The following is a 15,958-nucleotide window of genomic DNA, read 5'->3' on the forward strand; positions in this document are numbered from 1 at the left end:
CTGAGCCACCAAGGAAGAATGAATATACTATCTAGGTTGCTCATAACTTTTCTTCCAAGGAGTAAGCGTCTTTTAATTTCATGGCTGCAATCACCATCTGCAGTGATTTTGGAGCCCCCCAAAATAAAGTCTGACACTGTTCCCACTGCTTCCCCATCTATTTCCCATGAAGTGATGGGACTGGATGCCATGATCTTCGTTTTCTGAATATTGAGCTTTAAGCCTACTTTTTCACTCTCCTCTTTTACTTTCATCAGGAGACTTTTTAGTTCCTATTCACTTTCTGCCATAAGGGTGGTGTCATCTGCATATCTGAGGTTATTGATATTTCTCCTGGCAATCTTGATTCCAGCTTGTGTTTCTTCCAGTCCAGCGTTTCTCATGATGTACTCTGCATATGAGTTAAATAAGCAGGGTGACAATATACAGCCTTGACGTACTCCTTTTCCTATTTGGAACCAGTCTGTTGTTCCATGTCCAGTTCTAACTGTTGCTTCCTGAACTGCATACAGATTTCTTAAGAGGCAGGTCAGCCCAAACGCTTGCATCTTCCCATCCCTAGAAAAGTGCTAAATTCCTTAACTGGATATCTCTTTTTCTTTTATTAACAGTAACCTTTTGTTCTGAGTACATGTTGTTATTGCAAAAACTCCTATATATCCTGGCATATATGCTGGCTTCCCCATTTCCTCTTCCAAACAGTTTTATCTGAGAGGCTCTCTCCCTAAAAATGCCTGCCGAATAAACATAACTCTCAACTTGTAGGTTGTGCATTTTTTTTTCAGTGGACATGCTTTTGGTCAGAGTATTTCTTCGGTGGTGGTGTGCCCTTCTCTGAATCACAATAGGAGGTCCATGAACCTCTGATCCTGTCGCTTACAGTGAGGACAAGGTTGATTATTGAGTTTAGTTGGTCTCAGCCATAATTCTTTATCATGAAATACTTTGCCAAGCTTTCCAACAGATATTTTAAAGCCATCCATTGACATTGTTTTAGATCTATTGTTTCATTCAGGGGTGCAAAATGTGATTTTCCAATTCTATTATCCATTCTTCAATTATCTGGAAATTTTCTATAAATATTTCACTCATATAATGGTTTACTATAAAATACAGTTTCTACAAGAAGGGCAGAATAAATGCTTGATCTTTTCTCCTATAATCCGATTTCCAGAATAAGTTGGAACCTTAACAAACCTCAAGTATAAATAATACTGTTTTTTAAGTATCAGTACGACCTCATGGATTTTTCTATACTTGATGTGTTTAAAATATAATTCACTGTTATATTTTAGTGTATTTAACATGTTTATGTATTTTATATATTTAATCAGTGGTGGTCACAGCTCTCTACCAGGATGGAAAGTGCTCCATCCTAGCCTAGGGAGTCCCCCTCAGATTGGAGCCAGTGTTTCCTGGACACTCACCAGCCTTTGATGGCTTCTCTACTCTCTAGCACAACGAGATACCCCAGACTCATCTTGTCCATCTCAGGCTCTGTGCTTGGAAGCTGCTGCTTCTGTGAGACATCCTGGTTCCTTCTAGTGGGAAAGGTAACGACCCATGGCCTGGGTGCTAGGGGTGCTCATTGCTACTTCATTGTCTCTGCATTTTAGGGGTGGGGCTGAGAAATATACACTTGTTAAGAGGGGGAAAGTCAGGATTTTATACTAATACATTCAATTCAAAGTTAAGGCTATAGGATTTTAATATAAGCTTTTAATTTTATATGAATCTTCTCTTACGTCAAAACTCTTGGTTCTGATGATGATTTTCATCCTCCTCCCAACCTGACTTTCATCTTGAGAAGCTTCAGATGGACACACAGACAAGATTAGTACTATGCGTACCCATACAACCTCCGTCTCGATCCACCAGTTGTAATCGCTTTGCAAGTTTAATTTGCCTTGAGTGACTACATAGGAAGTTGCCAGCTTTGTGACATTTCAGCCAGCCCTAAATGCTTCAGCTCCTACGTCCTAGGAATAGGCTGTTCTTCGGCAAAATGTCAGTGCAGGAAACAACACAGATGCAAATCTCACAGACACTGCTCTGAGGGGGGCGCTTGTCCTGGTGTGTTCAGGTGACTTTGGCTTTTCCATTGGACAACAGTCATGTCTTGCATCTTCAAAATATATATTCTATACTCTGCATACATTTTATACAAATATACATGTATTTTGTGAAAAGGAAATTCTTCAAAAGTACTTCTAACTGGAAGCCACTGCCTTTCACTGCTCCTCTGAATGACATGCTTACCCCTCTTATTTTCACTTATCAACTTTAAACACCATCTGTTGTCTCATAAACCACAAGGACTTAGTTGATACTACCCACTCCCCTAACCACTGGACCACCAGGGAGTTCCCCCACGTTTTTATACTGCTTGACTTGTATGTGTGCTTGCGACTGATCCAAGTGGAATGTGGACTTGCTCTTGCCAGATGAAGGAGAGGACAGCGTGTGTATCATCAGGAGTTGTAAGAAATTTATTGGAGAAAGGGGAAGGCATCCCTCTCTCTCCCATCAGTGGGTGTCTACAGGCCTTGCGGTGCAGAAATGACAAAAGGCAGGGACAGTGGTCCTGGAGAATACTTCTGTAAGTGATTGTAAGTAGACCATGTGACCGTGCTGGAGTTAGAAATGGTCCTCCAGGAACCAGCTATTAGGCCTCCTGACTCGGGATAGTTTTATGGTCCTAATAAAAGTTCTCAAATGCTAAGGTTAACCAACCCACAGCCCACTGTCCCGGCCCAGGGAGGAGCAGGGGCAGCAGTTCTGGGCTCAGCAGATGGACAGGCTGCTGAGATCGCTGGGTCTGGGATGAGCTTCTGCTACGAATGAGGGGGGCCTGAGGCTGGGTCGTCACGTGCTCTCGGTCTCACCTGGACCCCCTGCATCGCTCACCTGTAGATCTGGTGATAAATCAGAGTGGAGGTGGCACGGCTCACGGCCTCGTCAGCATCCCCCAGTCCCGTACTCGATAGGCTTTGCTGCCTAGCCTGTCTGCCCTTTCGAACTTCACACTTTCTTAATCTCTTCCAAAAGGAGACACACGACTCATTCTGGTCTCGAGGACGTACGCCTCACAAAATCCTTTTATTAAAACAATGGTTACAAGGACTTCACATGGCTCCTGAGTCCTCTCTGCCGTCGCTCCCAGCTCAGAGTCAACGGATGCAGCACTTGGCTTTGCCCTTGTAGCAGGTGCCTTCAATCCTGCTGTAGAGGGGGCAGGGCGATAGGTTGCAGGTCCCCCCTTTCCTGGCACATATGTAGCTGTCAGACCGCTGGCCGAGAGCCGTAAGCTGGCCGGCACCTGAGACAAGGGAAAAGCAACCGTGTCAGACTCCTGGCCTGCGGCACAGGGATTTCAGGGGAAAGCAGGACAGACAGCCCTTTGCAAAGCACATCACAGGGGTTTCCCTTGCAAGAGCTTCACACCAAGCTGACCTGTGGAGCTGCTCGTGAAACACGGCACCTGAAGAGCCCCCTCAAAGCTGGTGGGTTGGTGTCTCCACCCTTAGCGAGCCCTCATTTTTTGGCATTATCTTTGAAGCTTCAGTACATTATAGGGCCCAAAAGGAATAGCAACATATCTCATCAGAGTGCTTTGGTTACATTCCTTATTCTAGAGTGTGTCTGTGTGATTTTTAGCAAAGCACTCAAACATTCTGAACCCCAGTTCTCAAATTTAAGGAGACTAGGTTATGTGATCTCAATCATTTTCAAGATTCTGAGGCTGGTCATCTATCTTTTGTGGGGAAATAGCACTTTTATGGTTACTTTCTTTGTAATTTAGATTTTTTATTTTATATTGGAGTATAGCTGATTAACAATATTGTGATAATTTCAGGTGGACAGCAAAGGGACTCACCTTTGGATATACGTGTATCCATTCTCCCCCAAATGCTCCTCCCATCCAGGCTGGCGAGTAACATTGGGCAGACTTCCAAGTGCTATACAGTACGTCCTTGTTGGACGTATAGCATTTATATATACCATTTTATATATAGCAGTGTGTACATGTCCATCACATTATGGCTGTATTTAATTCTCTAAGAAATGTATCACTTTTTCCTAACTAAATGACAGAGGAATTGAGATTAAATGTTCTCATTATCTAATCAGTCAATGGTTATATTATGTTAAAAGATGCAGAAAAATATTGGAAAAAATTCAACATTGATTCATGATTTAAAAAAAGAAAGAACTCCTACCAAATAAGGAACTGGAGGAAACTTCCTTAACCTGATAAAGAGTGCTTACAGAAGCCTGCAGCACAGTGTGCACTTCATGGTCGAGCACTGGAAACATCCCACGAGACTGGCAATCAGACGAGCATTGCTGCCATTTCATCATCACCCCACACTGTGCTTGAGGTGCTAGCCAGGGGAATGAGACCAGGAAGAAAGAAACAAAAGGTACAAGCGTTGGAACGGAAGACACGAAACTGTCTCTGTTTGCAGATATTATGATTAGATGTAGGCAGTCTGAAAGGAAAACAGGAAAGCTTAGCAAATTTGCTGTCCATGAGATCACTACACAAAAAGAATAAGAATTTTACTTCTGCAATCAACAGGAAAAAAAAATAAAAGCACCTTATAGAAGAGCATAAAACATACTTGGTTACAAATCTAAAAAATAATGTGCAATATCTCTATCTGTAAAGAGTATAGTTTTTTTTTTTTTAATTTAAAGAGGCCCTAAATAAGTAGAAATGCCATGCTTAAGCATTGGAGCATTAATTATTTTTAAAATGTTAATTTCCCCCCAATTAAGCTGCTGTGCTAGCCCCAAACCATGAAAATCTCAGGAGATTCTTTCAGTGACACTTGATGAGCTGATTTTAAAATTTTTGTGGCAATTCAAAGGACCAAGAGTAGCTAAGGCAGTCTTAGCAAAGAAGGCAGGAGAACTTGCTTTACTGGATTTTGAGACTAATTATAGAGCCACTGTAATTAGACCAGATGGTGAGGATACAAACCTACCAATGGACTAGGGCAGAGAAATACACAAATAGAATAGCGGGAGACGCCCGAGGAGGTCCCTGCAGACACTGAAAGCTGAACAACAGTCGCTCAGCATAAGAGTGGAGGAGATGGTCTCCTCCGTGCTTGGTTCTGGAACAATTAAATATTCATAATGGAAAAGATAAACCCTTTATCTTTAGTCGCACCACACGTGCACATTAAAAATCACTGCCAGATGGTTATAAACCTGGATGTGAAAGGAAAACCAATAAGCCCTCAGAAGACACACTGAACACGCTTCATGCCTTTGGGCTAAAGAAGACTTCTTAAGGCATCACAGCACTAACCCTAAAGGAAAAACTATGACACGCTTAACCACCTTAAAATAATGTGGAAAATTCAGAGAGTGAAAAACTAAGGCACAGGGTGAGGGAAGATATTTGCCATGCTTACAACTGACACGGCTGCTATGTAGAATATATAAAAACTGCTCCAGATTACAGGGCCTCTCCTCCGACCAGCCTCCACACCCAGGAGACCACTCACTTACAGGAGCCATGTCTGGGGCACCCCTGGTGGTCCAGTGGTTAAGAATCTGCATTGCAATGCAAGGGACATGGGTTTGATCCCCGGCCCAGGAAGACCCCACATGCCTCAGAGCAACTGAGCCCCACGTGCCACACTCCTGAGCCTGTGCTCTGGAGCGTGGGATCCGCAGCTACCGAAGCCCACATTCCAGAAAGCCCATGCTCATCCCCCACAGGAAAAGCCACCACAGCGAGAAGCCTGCACACCCAGCACAGAGCAGCCGCGCTGCAGAACTAGAGAAGGTCCTCACATCAGCGAAGACCCAGCACAGCCAAAATGAACAAGTAGATCCTCACCAAGAAGAAGCAGCCATGTTTGATTCTGTGACTCTCTGCTTTGAAAGCCTCTGGGGCCCACCTGAACACAGATGGGGTCTCCTACTGCCTCAGGCCTGACTGACCTGTGCTTCCCTACATCCCTGACCCCTCTCCTGACCCCTCACCCTGGTCCCAGGACGCTTTGTGCAGTGTTGGAGCTGATGGCCTGGGTTTGAGTCCCTGCTCAGTCTGTTACCAATCATGTGACTTTAGCCAAGTTATTAAGCCACAGAATGGGGGTGATGATTCTTCCTCCCCACAGCGGAGCTGGGAGGACTAGAGTGAGAGTGAGAGCTCTGTTTGTTGTTGTTGTTTTAATTTATCTGGACGTCTGGGCTTTCAAGGGGATCCCCTGGTTGCTTAGATGGTAAAGAGTCTGCCTGCAATGTAGGAGACCGGGGTACAATCCTGGTGGGGGAAGATCCCCTGGAGAAGGAAATGGCACCTTACTCCAGTATTCTTGCCTGGGAAATCCTATGGATGGAGGAGCCTGGCAGGCTACATGGGGTAATCCATGGGGTCACAAGGAGTTGGACACGACTGAGTGGCTCGCCTACCTACTTGGCTTTCATACCAGCTCTCCTTCCCATGTGGCTTGTCCTTGCCATCTCTCGTTTTGATAGAGGCAAAGTGAAGAGACAAAATCGGTGATTGAATAGTTAATCCCACTAGGGCATTGCAAGTAGAAAAATATGGGAGACCCGTGTAAGGTAATGATCACTTGAGGGAGCAAGTTTGCTTAACCACAAAACCCAGCAGGCTTGCTTAGCAACAAAACCGAGCAACAGAGGCATGAGGCAAGCCTCAAGGCAGTAAAACAATGGCGGCCTGAGAGCCACAGCCTGCACAGTGAGCTCAGCAAGTCAGTGAGCCCAGGACATGCTCTCTGCACACATGATAAAGCTAATTTGTGGACCTAGCTTGAGCAGGAAGGGACGAGAAAACGCCCCTGCTCAACCTGGAGGAGGAGCAATGTTGGAAGCATGATGTCCACCTAAGAAAGTTGAAGAAGTTCTTCTCCCACCTCCTCACTTTTCCATTGTTTATAAAAGAAGCCAGTAAGTTTTTGGGTGGTGGCTGCATGGGCGCTGGAGGGCCGGCCATGAGGAGGTACCCCTCATCCAAGATAATGAGCAGCAGCTGTGCTTTGCAGGAGCAGCTGTGAAGAGATACCTCACATCCAAGGTAAGAAAACCCAAGTAAGATGGTAGGTGTTGCGAGAGGCATCAGAGGGCAGACACACTGAAACCATATTCACAGAAAACCAACCAATCTGATTACACCGACCACAGGCTTGTAAACTCAATGAAACTAACTCATGCCGTGGAGAGGTCTGACAGAATGCGGTCCACTGGAGAAAGGAATGGCAAACCACTTCAGTGTTCTTGCCTTGAGAACCCCATGAACAGTATGAAAAGGCAAAATGATAGGATACTGAAGGGGGAACTCCCCAGGTTGGTAGGTACCCAATATGCTTCTGGAGATCAGTGGAGAAATAACTCCAGAAAGAATGAAGGGATGGAGCCAAAGCAAAAACAATACCCAGTTGTGGATGTGACTGCTGATAGAAGCAAGGTCTGATGCTGTAAGGAGCAGAATTGCATAGGAACCTGGAATGTCAGGTCCATGAATCAAGGCAAATTGGAAGTGGTCGAACAGGAGATGGCAAGAGTGAACGTCCACATTCTAGGAGTCAGCGAACTAGAATGGACTGGAATGGGTGAATTTAACTCAGATGACCATTAGATCTACTCCTGCGGGCAGGAATCCCTTAGAAGAAATGGAGTAGCCATCATGGTCAACAAAAGAGTCCGAAATGCACTACTTGGATGCAATCTCAAAAATGGTAGAATGATCTCTGTTCATTTCCAAGGCAAACCATTCATTACCACAGTAACCCAAGCCTATGCCCCAACCAGTAACACTGAGGGAGCTGAAGGTGAACGGTTCTATGAAGACCTACAAGACCTTTTAGAACTAACACCTAGAAAAGCTGTCTTTTTCATTATAGGGGACTGGAACACAAAAGCAGGAAGTCAAGAAACACCTGGAGTAACAGGCAAATTTGGCCTTGGAATGCGGAATGAAGCAGGGCAAAGACTAATAGAGTTTTGCCAAGACAATGCACTGGTCATAGCAAACACTCTCTTCCAACAACACAAAAGAAGACTCTACACATGGACATCACCAGATGGTCAACACTGAAATCAGATTGATTATATTCTTTGTAGCCAAAGATGGAGACGCTCTTTACAGTCAGCAAAAACAAGACTGGGCGGGAGCTGACTGTGGCTCAGATCATGAACTCCTTCTTGCCAAATTCAGACTTAAATAGAAGAAAGTAGGGAAAACCACTAGACCATTCAGGTATGACCTAAATCAAATCCCTTATGATGATACAGTGGAAGTGAGAAATAGATTTGAGGGACTAGATCTGATAGAGTGCCTGAGGAACTATGGACGGAGGTTGGTGACATGGTACAGGAGACAGGGATCAAGACCATCCCCATGGAAAAGAAATGCAAAAAAAGCAAAATGGCTGTCTGGGGAGGCCTTACGAATAGCTGTGAAAAGAAGAGAAGCCAAAAGCAAAGGAGAAAAGGAAAGATATAAGCATCTGAATGCAGAGTGCCAAAGAATAGCAAGGAGAGATAAGAAAGCCTTCCTCAGTGATCAGTGCAAAGAAAGAGAGGAAAACAACAGAGTGGGAAAGACTAGAGAGCTCCTCAAGAAAATTACCCTACAAACATCATTAAATCTAAGCATTAAAGTATCCGTGCCCCACTGCCTAGACCGCATTGGTACCTCTTTTGTCTGCTGTCCCATTTCTCCGATGGACACACACCAGCAAATTTAAATCAGCCTGAATCCCAGCCGCATACCTCTTACCTGTGAGTACATGCTCAGAAGGGAGGTGCTGGACACTTTGTGCACCTTTGAAGGTGGCTAAGGAGGGTCAGACTTTATTTTTTTTGGCTCCAATATCACTGCAGATGGTGATTGCAGCCATGAAATTAAAAGACACTTACTCCTTGGAAGAAAAGTTATGACCAACATAGATAGTGTATTCAGAAGCAGAGACATTACTTTGCTGACTAAGGTCTGTCTAGTCAAGGCTATGGTTTTTCCAGTGGTCATGTATGGATGTGAGAGTTGGACTGTGAAGAAGGCTGAGCGCCGAAGAATTGATGCTTTTGAACTGTGGTGTTGGAGAAGACTCTTGAGAGTCCCTTGGACTGCAAGGAGATCCAACCAGTCCATTCTGAAGGAGATCAGCCCTGGGATTTCTTTGGAAGGCATGATGCTAAAGCTGAAACTCCAGTACTTTGGCCACCTAATGGGAAGAGTTGACTCACTGGAAAAGACTCTGATGCTGGGAGGGATTGGGGGCAGGAGGAGAAAGGGACAATAGAGGATGAGATGGCTGGATGGCATCACTGACTCAATGGACATGAGTTTGAGTGAACTCCGGGAGTTGGTCATGGACAGAGAGGCCTGGCGTGCTGCAATTCATGGGGTCGCAAAGAGTAGAACACGACTGAGCAACTGAACTGAGCTGAACTGAACTGAACTGAACTGAAGGAGGGTCCGTGGGGTCGTTTCCCTTTCCTGCTCCCTTTGAGTCTGCTCCCACATCACCTGACCTTGACGAGGTTGTATTAATCCAATCAAGGTTAAGTATCACCTTTGATCTAACAACGCCTTGTAGACACTTTCCGCAAAGAGAAATATTTTATAAATTCACTCATATATGGAACTCTAAATACAAAGAAAAAGAGGGAACAAGGAAAAAAAATTATTAAGAGACAGCAAACGATGGTAACGATAACCCTGTATGCAAGACAGCAAGAGAGACACAGATGTATAGAAGAGTCTTTTGGACTCTGTGGGAGAGGGAGAGGGTGGGATGATTTGGGAGAATGGCATTGAAACATGTATAAGAAATGAATTGCCAGTCTAGGTTCAATGCAGGATACAGGATGCTTGGGCTGGTGCACTGGGATGACCCAGAGGGATGGTACTGGGAGGGAGGACGAAGGGGGGTTCAGGATGGGGAACACGTGTACACCCGTGTGGGATTCATGTTGATGTATGGCAAAACCAACACACTAAGGTAAAATAAAAATAAATAAATAAAAGTGTAAACACACACACACACACACACAAAGAGACAACAAACGACAGAAAAATAAACACATTCACAGAGCAGAGCAGTGGGGGTCAGAGGGCAGCAGTAAAAGAGGTCCGCAGGCTGGTGAAAGCAAAACCTAGTTTCTGGTGTTGGTCAGCCTATGGCAGGCAGAGTTGAAAGCTATTTTTATACAAATAAAATATGTACTTTTGTAACCCAAAGATACCCTAGAGAAAGAAATACTGAAAAATTACATTTCTATGCTTTGGTGCATCCCTTGTGACTCAGTGGGTAAAGAATCTGCCTGCAAAGCGGGAGACCTGGGTTCAATCCCTGGGTTGGGAAGATCCTCACTCCAATATTCTGGCCTGGAGAATTCCACAGACTATGCAGTCCGTGGGGTTGCAAAGAGTTGGACACAGCTGAGCGACTTTCTCTCACTTCACTGAGAGACAAGGGGGTGGTGACCCTCAGCCTGAGCAAGGATAGATAAGTGCCTGGTTGGTCAGGGAGTTCTTAAAACACTCATGGTGGCCTCTGCTGACCCTGTGGTCCAGGAACAACAGTCCCTGACACTTGCCTCTAGCCCCCTGCTGAGATACCCAGAAGCCTGCTGTCTGGACTCCCAGGTTCTGGAGGAAGAGTTGTCACAGGGCACCTGAGGATGAGGGCTGAGGTGATTCTGGGGCTTCCCGTGGCTGTAGGCAGTGCACAGGCTGACCACTTTCTCCTTGCAGGGGACTCACACGGGGGCGTTGTTAACGTGCATAAGTGGCCCCGGGGATCTGGGAGGCCCTGATTCTGTGTTTTTCATAAAGTCCTCCCATGCTCCTCTTTCCCCTCCATTACAAGATCTATCTTGAGTCAAAATAGTATTAAGATGATCTTCAAGGCTTAGAGATAAAAACCACACACAAAATGTTTTATATGGTAAAACTTTATTAAAATTCAAACTTTTTCATTGGTAAATTTTATAAAATTGGTGGGAGACATTACATCACTCTTATGAAAATGATCATTCAAAAGCAAGGCGGCAACTGATTCCAACTGGTTTTCCATACCAGTATTACATAATAGGGCTTCCCTAGTGGCTCAGTCTGTAAAGAATTTCCTGCAGTGCAGGAGACCTGGGTTCTATCCCTGGATTGGGAAGATCCCCTAGAGGAGGGCATGACAACCCACTCCAGGATTCTTGCCTGGAGAATCCCCACGGACAGAGGAGCCTGGCAGACTGAGGTCCATGGGGTCCAAAAGAGTTACACACGACTGAGCCACTAAGTGTACCTTTCCATGATAACAAAATCAAATAATACTTAATAACAAAATTAAAAATACCATTATGATCATAAATACAAAAGATCTTAATAAACTACTAGCATATTAAATCCAACAGTATGTAATTATATATACATATGAAATGGATCTTGACCTATTGGTGATTTGATTTAGGGCTGAAGGAAGGCCCTGCAGGGCCTCGGTGCAGGGCCAGCCTGGCCAGGGTATTGACTGTGACAAAATGATCTTTCTACATCTCTTGAGATGACTGTGTAATTTTTCTTGTTTCTTCTGAATACACAGAAAGAAAATTTTTAAAACAAAGCTTTAGAGTACCATTTAATGACACTTGATAAGCACAGCCACGAGAATTTTCCCCACTGTGATTTATAGTGCAAGACTCCACAGAGTCCACTAGACTTATCTCAGGATGGGGGTCGGCTGACCTTCTGCAGAGCAGAGTCAGGCCTTTAGGCAGGTTCCAAAGGTTCAGATACAGCTGCTACCATCAAATACAGACACTACCATCATCAGTTGCAGATACTACCATCACTTCCTGTCTACACAGTGGTTACAAGTCACTCCTAGAGTTTGCCTCAATTGCTTATAATCGTTTTAGGTTGACGGCTTGCCGTTCAGTTGGATAAGTGCCATGGGACAGACTGGGGTTCCATGAGGAGACAGGGCAGTGTGTGCAGCTGTGTGTCCCCAGGGAGGTCCAGTCCCACTGCTGTCTCGCCAACCAGGGTGGGGAGTCCGCCTTCACCGGAAACAGCCGCTCCCTCTAACACCCTGCCCACCCGCCAGAGTCACAGTCAAGTCAGGGCACCGGGCTCTGGAGGACAAGTCTCAGTTGCCACTGGTGTCTGCGTCCCAGTCACTCTCTTCGGAGGAAGAAGACACCAGGAGGTCATCGTAGAGGACGCTCCGGGGCCCGGGGACAGCGTGTCCCTCGGGCTCCCATTTGACGGACGGGCTCTGAGCAGGAGGGGCTGGCCGCTCCGCAGGCCGCGGAGACGGGGGCGCCGTGTAGTGGCAGCTCCAGCAGCCTTCGGCATCTCTCAGGAAGCGCATCCTGAGAGGCTGGGCCCGAACGCGGATGCTGATGGGCGGCGGGTGGACTGCGGGGACCCCGCACACGCTCCTGGAGGGAGATCTGTCCGCGGGAGGCTGGAGGTCAAAGCGTTGGCCCTGGGCAGGTGTCTCCCTGGATGCACGGAAGGCCACTCTCGGTCCACGTCCTGCTGTGCTGGGTGGAGGAGGGAGATTCAGGAAGGCCCCCAGATCTGCTGTGGGAGTGCTCTGCTGGGGGGTCTGGACAGGGCTGAGTCTAGGTTTCTTTGGGGGGTTCACACATGTCAGGTTGGGGGTCTGCGCACATCTCTTGCCTGGAGCTTTGACGCTGCCCTTGGAGGCCGGGGCCACATTCCTGCCAATGAGAGATACTGCGGGGAGGCTGGAATTCACATCATCCTTCCTGGTGGGTGACCCTCTTGGGTGATCTGGATCCTGGAAGGATTTCCTCCTGGATGTGTGGATAAGCAGGGGCATGTTTGGGTGCTGTAAGAGAAGAGCACACAGAGAGGCCAGGGGTGAGAATCTCCTCTCCCTCCAGAAAAACGCCTCACAGGAGTTAATTTCACATGGTAAGATCCTCAACATCAGGGTGCTCGTGTGACCTTGACACATGTGTACATCCAATGGCCAATGGAAATGCCCTACAGTGTCTCTTGCTAAGGAAGGGGAAGAGGCTTTTGGTAGACCTTCTTCTCCAGACTGTACACAGATTGGTGATTTGCAGGCGCCTTGATGGCAAAATGAGTTTTCAGTTCCAGTTTTGGAGGATGACTCACAATGGACAGATTCCTGTTCTAACTTAAAGGATTTGACTATGGAAGCTGCTGATAAAATCACTTCCATGTCCCTACCAGCTTCTCGCCAGACATGCGAGTCAGAATGCAAAATCAAAGGCACCGCGAAAAATGGCATCTGAAAACTAAATGCTGACATTGGTCAGGAAAGAACATGACCGGTTTCCTCCCAGAGACAGGACTGAGGCCAGTCGATTAAAGAGGGGGCCCGAGAGACTGACCCTCAGGCAGAGGCCGGGCTCCGGCTCCTCCTTCCAGCTCTGCGGCTGCTGAGCGCGGGGCCTCCTGGGAAATCGCTGCAGGAGCTTTCTCTGCTGCTCCTCTTTCCTGCAACACGAACAGGTCAAGTGTCAGAACCCAGTGTCCTTGTCACCGTTGGGACCGACGGTGCTGTGGCCCAGCCCCTTTCCTCATTTGGGGGTGACACCGGACCTGAAGCCCTCTGCCTTTGTGCAGACACCCCCATGTCCTTCCCCGACTCCAGAGGCCCCCGCAGGGTCTCCCAGGAAGTCCTGTCTCTTCATCTCTATGGCCTGGGGGCCGGTCAGGTGCAAAGCTGTGTGTGTTCCCCACTCTCCTTAGTGACTTCAGGGCCTGGTGTGAGCCCCCGAGTGTGGCCCCTGAGCACGTGGCTCCTGTCTCTGTCTCCCCAGTTGCCCTGTCCTTTCTAGAGATGGCTCAGCACAGTGTCGACAAGGAGAGGAACCGCCTCCAGATTTCAGCCCCGACCTTGGGTCCCACCTCCCCGCCGCTCACCTCTGCCTTTCCTCCTCCTCTCTCTCAGCCGCATTAGGGGTCCCTGGGGCCGGTGGGTCCTGCAGCTTCCACGCCAGGTTCTCCTTACCGAATCTGGACCCCAAGGGCAGGGGCACCAGCGCCCCTTGCCAGCGCTTCATGGGGCACCTGAGGCTCCTTGCTGTGTGCCCAAAGGCTCCACAGTCCTTACACTTCACCTGTGGGTGGAGGAGAACCAGGTCAGAGAGTCAGCAGAAGCCACAGGCACGAGTTCAGAGGGAATGCAACGACGGATGGAGAGCGTGGAATGCGGGTTCTGGAGAAAGGGCGCGGTCCCCCAGGTGCCGGGATAGTTACAACATTGTGCCTCCCAAAGCCCTCGTCACAAGCATCAGAGGAGGAGGGGCTGGCGGTCTTCGGTGAACAGTAAGGGCCCAGTGAAAGATCTGGATGAAGCCAGGGCAGACATAACCCCGAGGAGCCCAGATGGTTCCTCCCAGGCTCTGAGTGGCCCGAGCTGCTCAGGAGGGAGGTGGAGGCAGCTATCTTTGGATACGAATACACTAGTGAGTTATGGACCCAGAATATTCCAGGTCTAAACCCTGTCTCCGCAGTCCATGCCACCCACAGATTCCCTGTGGGTCCAAGCCTCCACTCACCATAGAGTCTTTGTCCTGTGGCTGGGGAGCCATCTGCCTCCCAGGTCCTGGGTTTTGCTTCCTCACTTTCTGGTCTTGAAAGAGTCGGCAGGCTTTCAGCCATCTGTACTGACCAGCCATCTTCCACACCTACTGGAGATTCTCCTCAATCTTAACTTTTGGATTTCCTCTGTGAAAACAAAACAAAACAAACAAAAAAAAAACCACCTGTCATATTGATGCAGACACAGAGACATCCCTGCCCCATCGACCCTAAATGGGGATCATGACATCGCGACCAGGTTTCTAAAAATTGTCTTCTCCTGCCCAAATCTTTCTCTTCACAGAAAGTAAAGCAGAACAAAAGAGCCTCTTGATGAAAGTGGAAGAAGAGAGTGAAAAAGTTGGCTTAAAACTCAACCTTCAGAAAACTAAGATCATGGTAAATGCATACGGAAACAGTGACAGACTATTTTTGGGGCTCCAAAATCACTGCAGATGGTGACTGCAGCCATGAAATGAAAAGACGCTTGTTCCTTGGAAGAAAAGCTATGACCAATCTAGACAGCATATTACAAAGCAGAGACATTCCTTTGCTGACAAAGGTCTGTCTAGTCAAGGCTATGGTTTTCCAGTAGTCATGTATGGATGTGAGTGTTGGACTATAAACAAAGGCGCATGCCGAAGAATTGATGCTTTTGAACTGTGGTGTTGGAGAAGACTCTTGAGAGTCCCTTGGACTGCAAGGAGATCCAACTAGGCCATCCTAAAGGATATCAGTCCTGAATATTCACTGGAAGCACTGATGCTGAAGCTGAAACTCCGGTACTTTGGCCACCTGATGTTAGGAACTGACTCATTGGAAAAGACTTGATGCTGGGAAAGATGGAAGGCAGGAGGACAAGGGGATGACAGAGGATGAGATGGTCAGATGGCATCACCGAGTCGATGGACATGACCTCGAGTAAGCTCCCAGAGGTGAAGATGGACGGGGAAGCCTGGGGTGCTCCAGTCCATGGGGTGCCATAGAGTCAGACATGACTGAGTGCCTGAACTGAACTGCCCAGACATTTCTATATTCTCCCCTGATTACTGACACACAGATTAGGACCCAGATTAACATGCATTTGGATTTGCATCCTCGGAAGACTAAATTTAGAGACTTGGGTTACATGTATCACAATCTAGGAGATAAAAGATCTCCCCACATGTACACAAATATTTGTTCTAAGGGAAAGCTACACTTAATATTGAAGAATAGGCATTTGAAAATAAAAATTAAGTGTGATGAATTTTGAAAACTGGACTCTCCCATTCGGCATCAGGGAAGGCAATTTTCAAGTACAAATTCACTTCAAATTATCTTCCTCTCTACTAGATTAGATGACTCACGGCTAAGGGTCTGTTTTCTGGAACTTTTGTCCTCAGC

The 15,958-nt window shown here is 47.0% G+C and overlaps 1 protein-coding gene across 1 annotated transcript; it reads right to left on the bottom strand.

The window, feature by feature from the left end:
- Positions 1-12,134: 12,134 nt before the first annotated feature.
- LOC105611393 (putative protein FAM90A13P) lies at positions 12,135-14,670 on the bottom strand. The gene is made up of 4 exons (XM_027962507.2): positions 14,617-14,670; positions 13,913-14,109; positions 13,378-13,483; positions 12,135-12,845 (listed from the first exon to the last, which is right to left on the bottom strand). The coding sequence occupies exons 1-4, from the start codon at positions 14,668-14,670 to the stop codon at positions 12,135-12,137; spliced, it is 1,068 nt and encodes a 355-aa protein (XP_027818308.2).
- Positions 14,671-15,958: the final 1,288 nt, after the last annotated feature.

Source organism: Ovis aries, chromosome 26 (assembly GCF_016772045.2).
Source record: "Ovis aries strain OAR_USU_Benz2616 breed Rambouillet chromosome 26, ARS-UI_Ramb_v3.0, whole genome shotgun sequence".
Lineage (NCBI taxonomy): Eukaryota > Metazoa > Chordata > Mammalia > Artiodactyla > Bovidae > Ovis > Ovis aries.

What these genes read in the sequence shown, in the direction of transcription:
- LOC105611393 (XM_027962507.2), bottom strand. Translation starts at nt 14,670, where the DNA reads ATGGCTGGTCAGTACAGATGGCTGAAAGCCTGCCGACTCTTTCAAGAC. An exon ending in GACTCTTTCAAGACCAGAAA is followed by an intron (nt 14,110 to 14,616) that starts GTGAGGAAGCAA and finishes CTCCACCCACAG; the next exon opens with GTGAAGTGTAAGGACTGTGG. An exon ending in AGCCCGGCCTCTGCCTGAGG is followed by an intron (nt 12,846 to 13,377) that starts GTCAGTCTCTCG and finishes CTTCTCTTACAG; the next exon opens with CACCCAAACATGCCCCTGCT.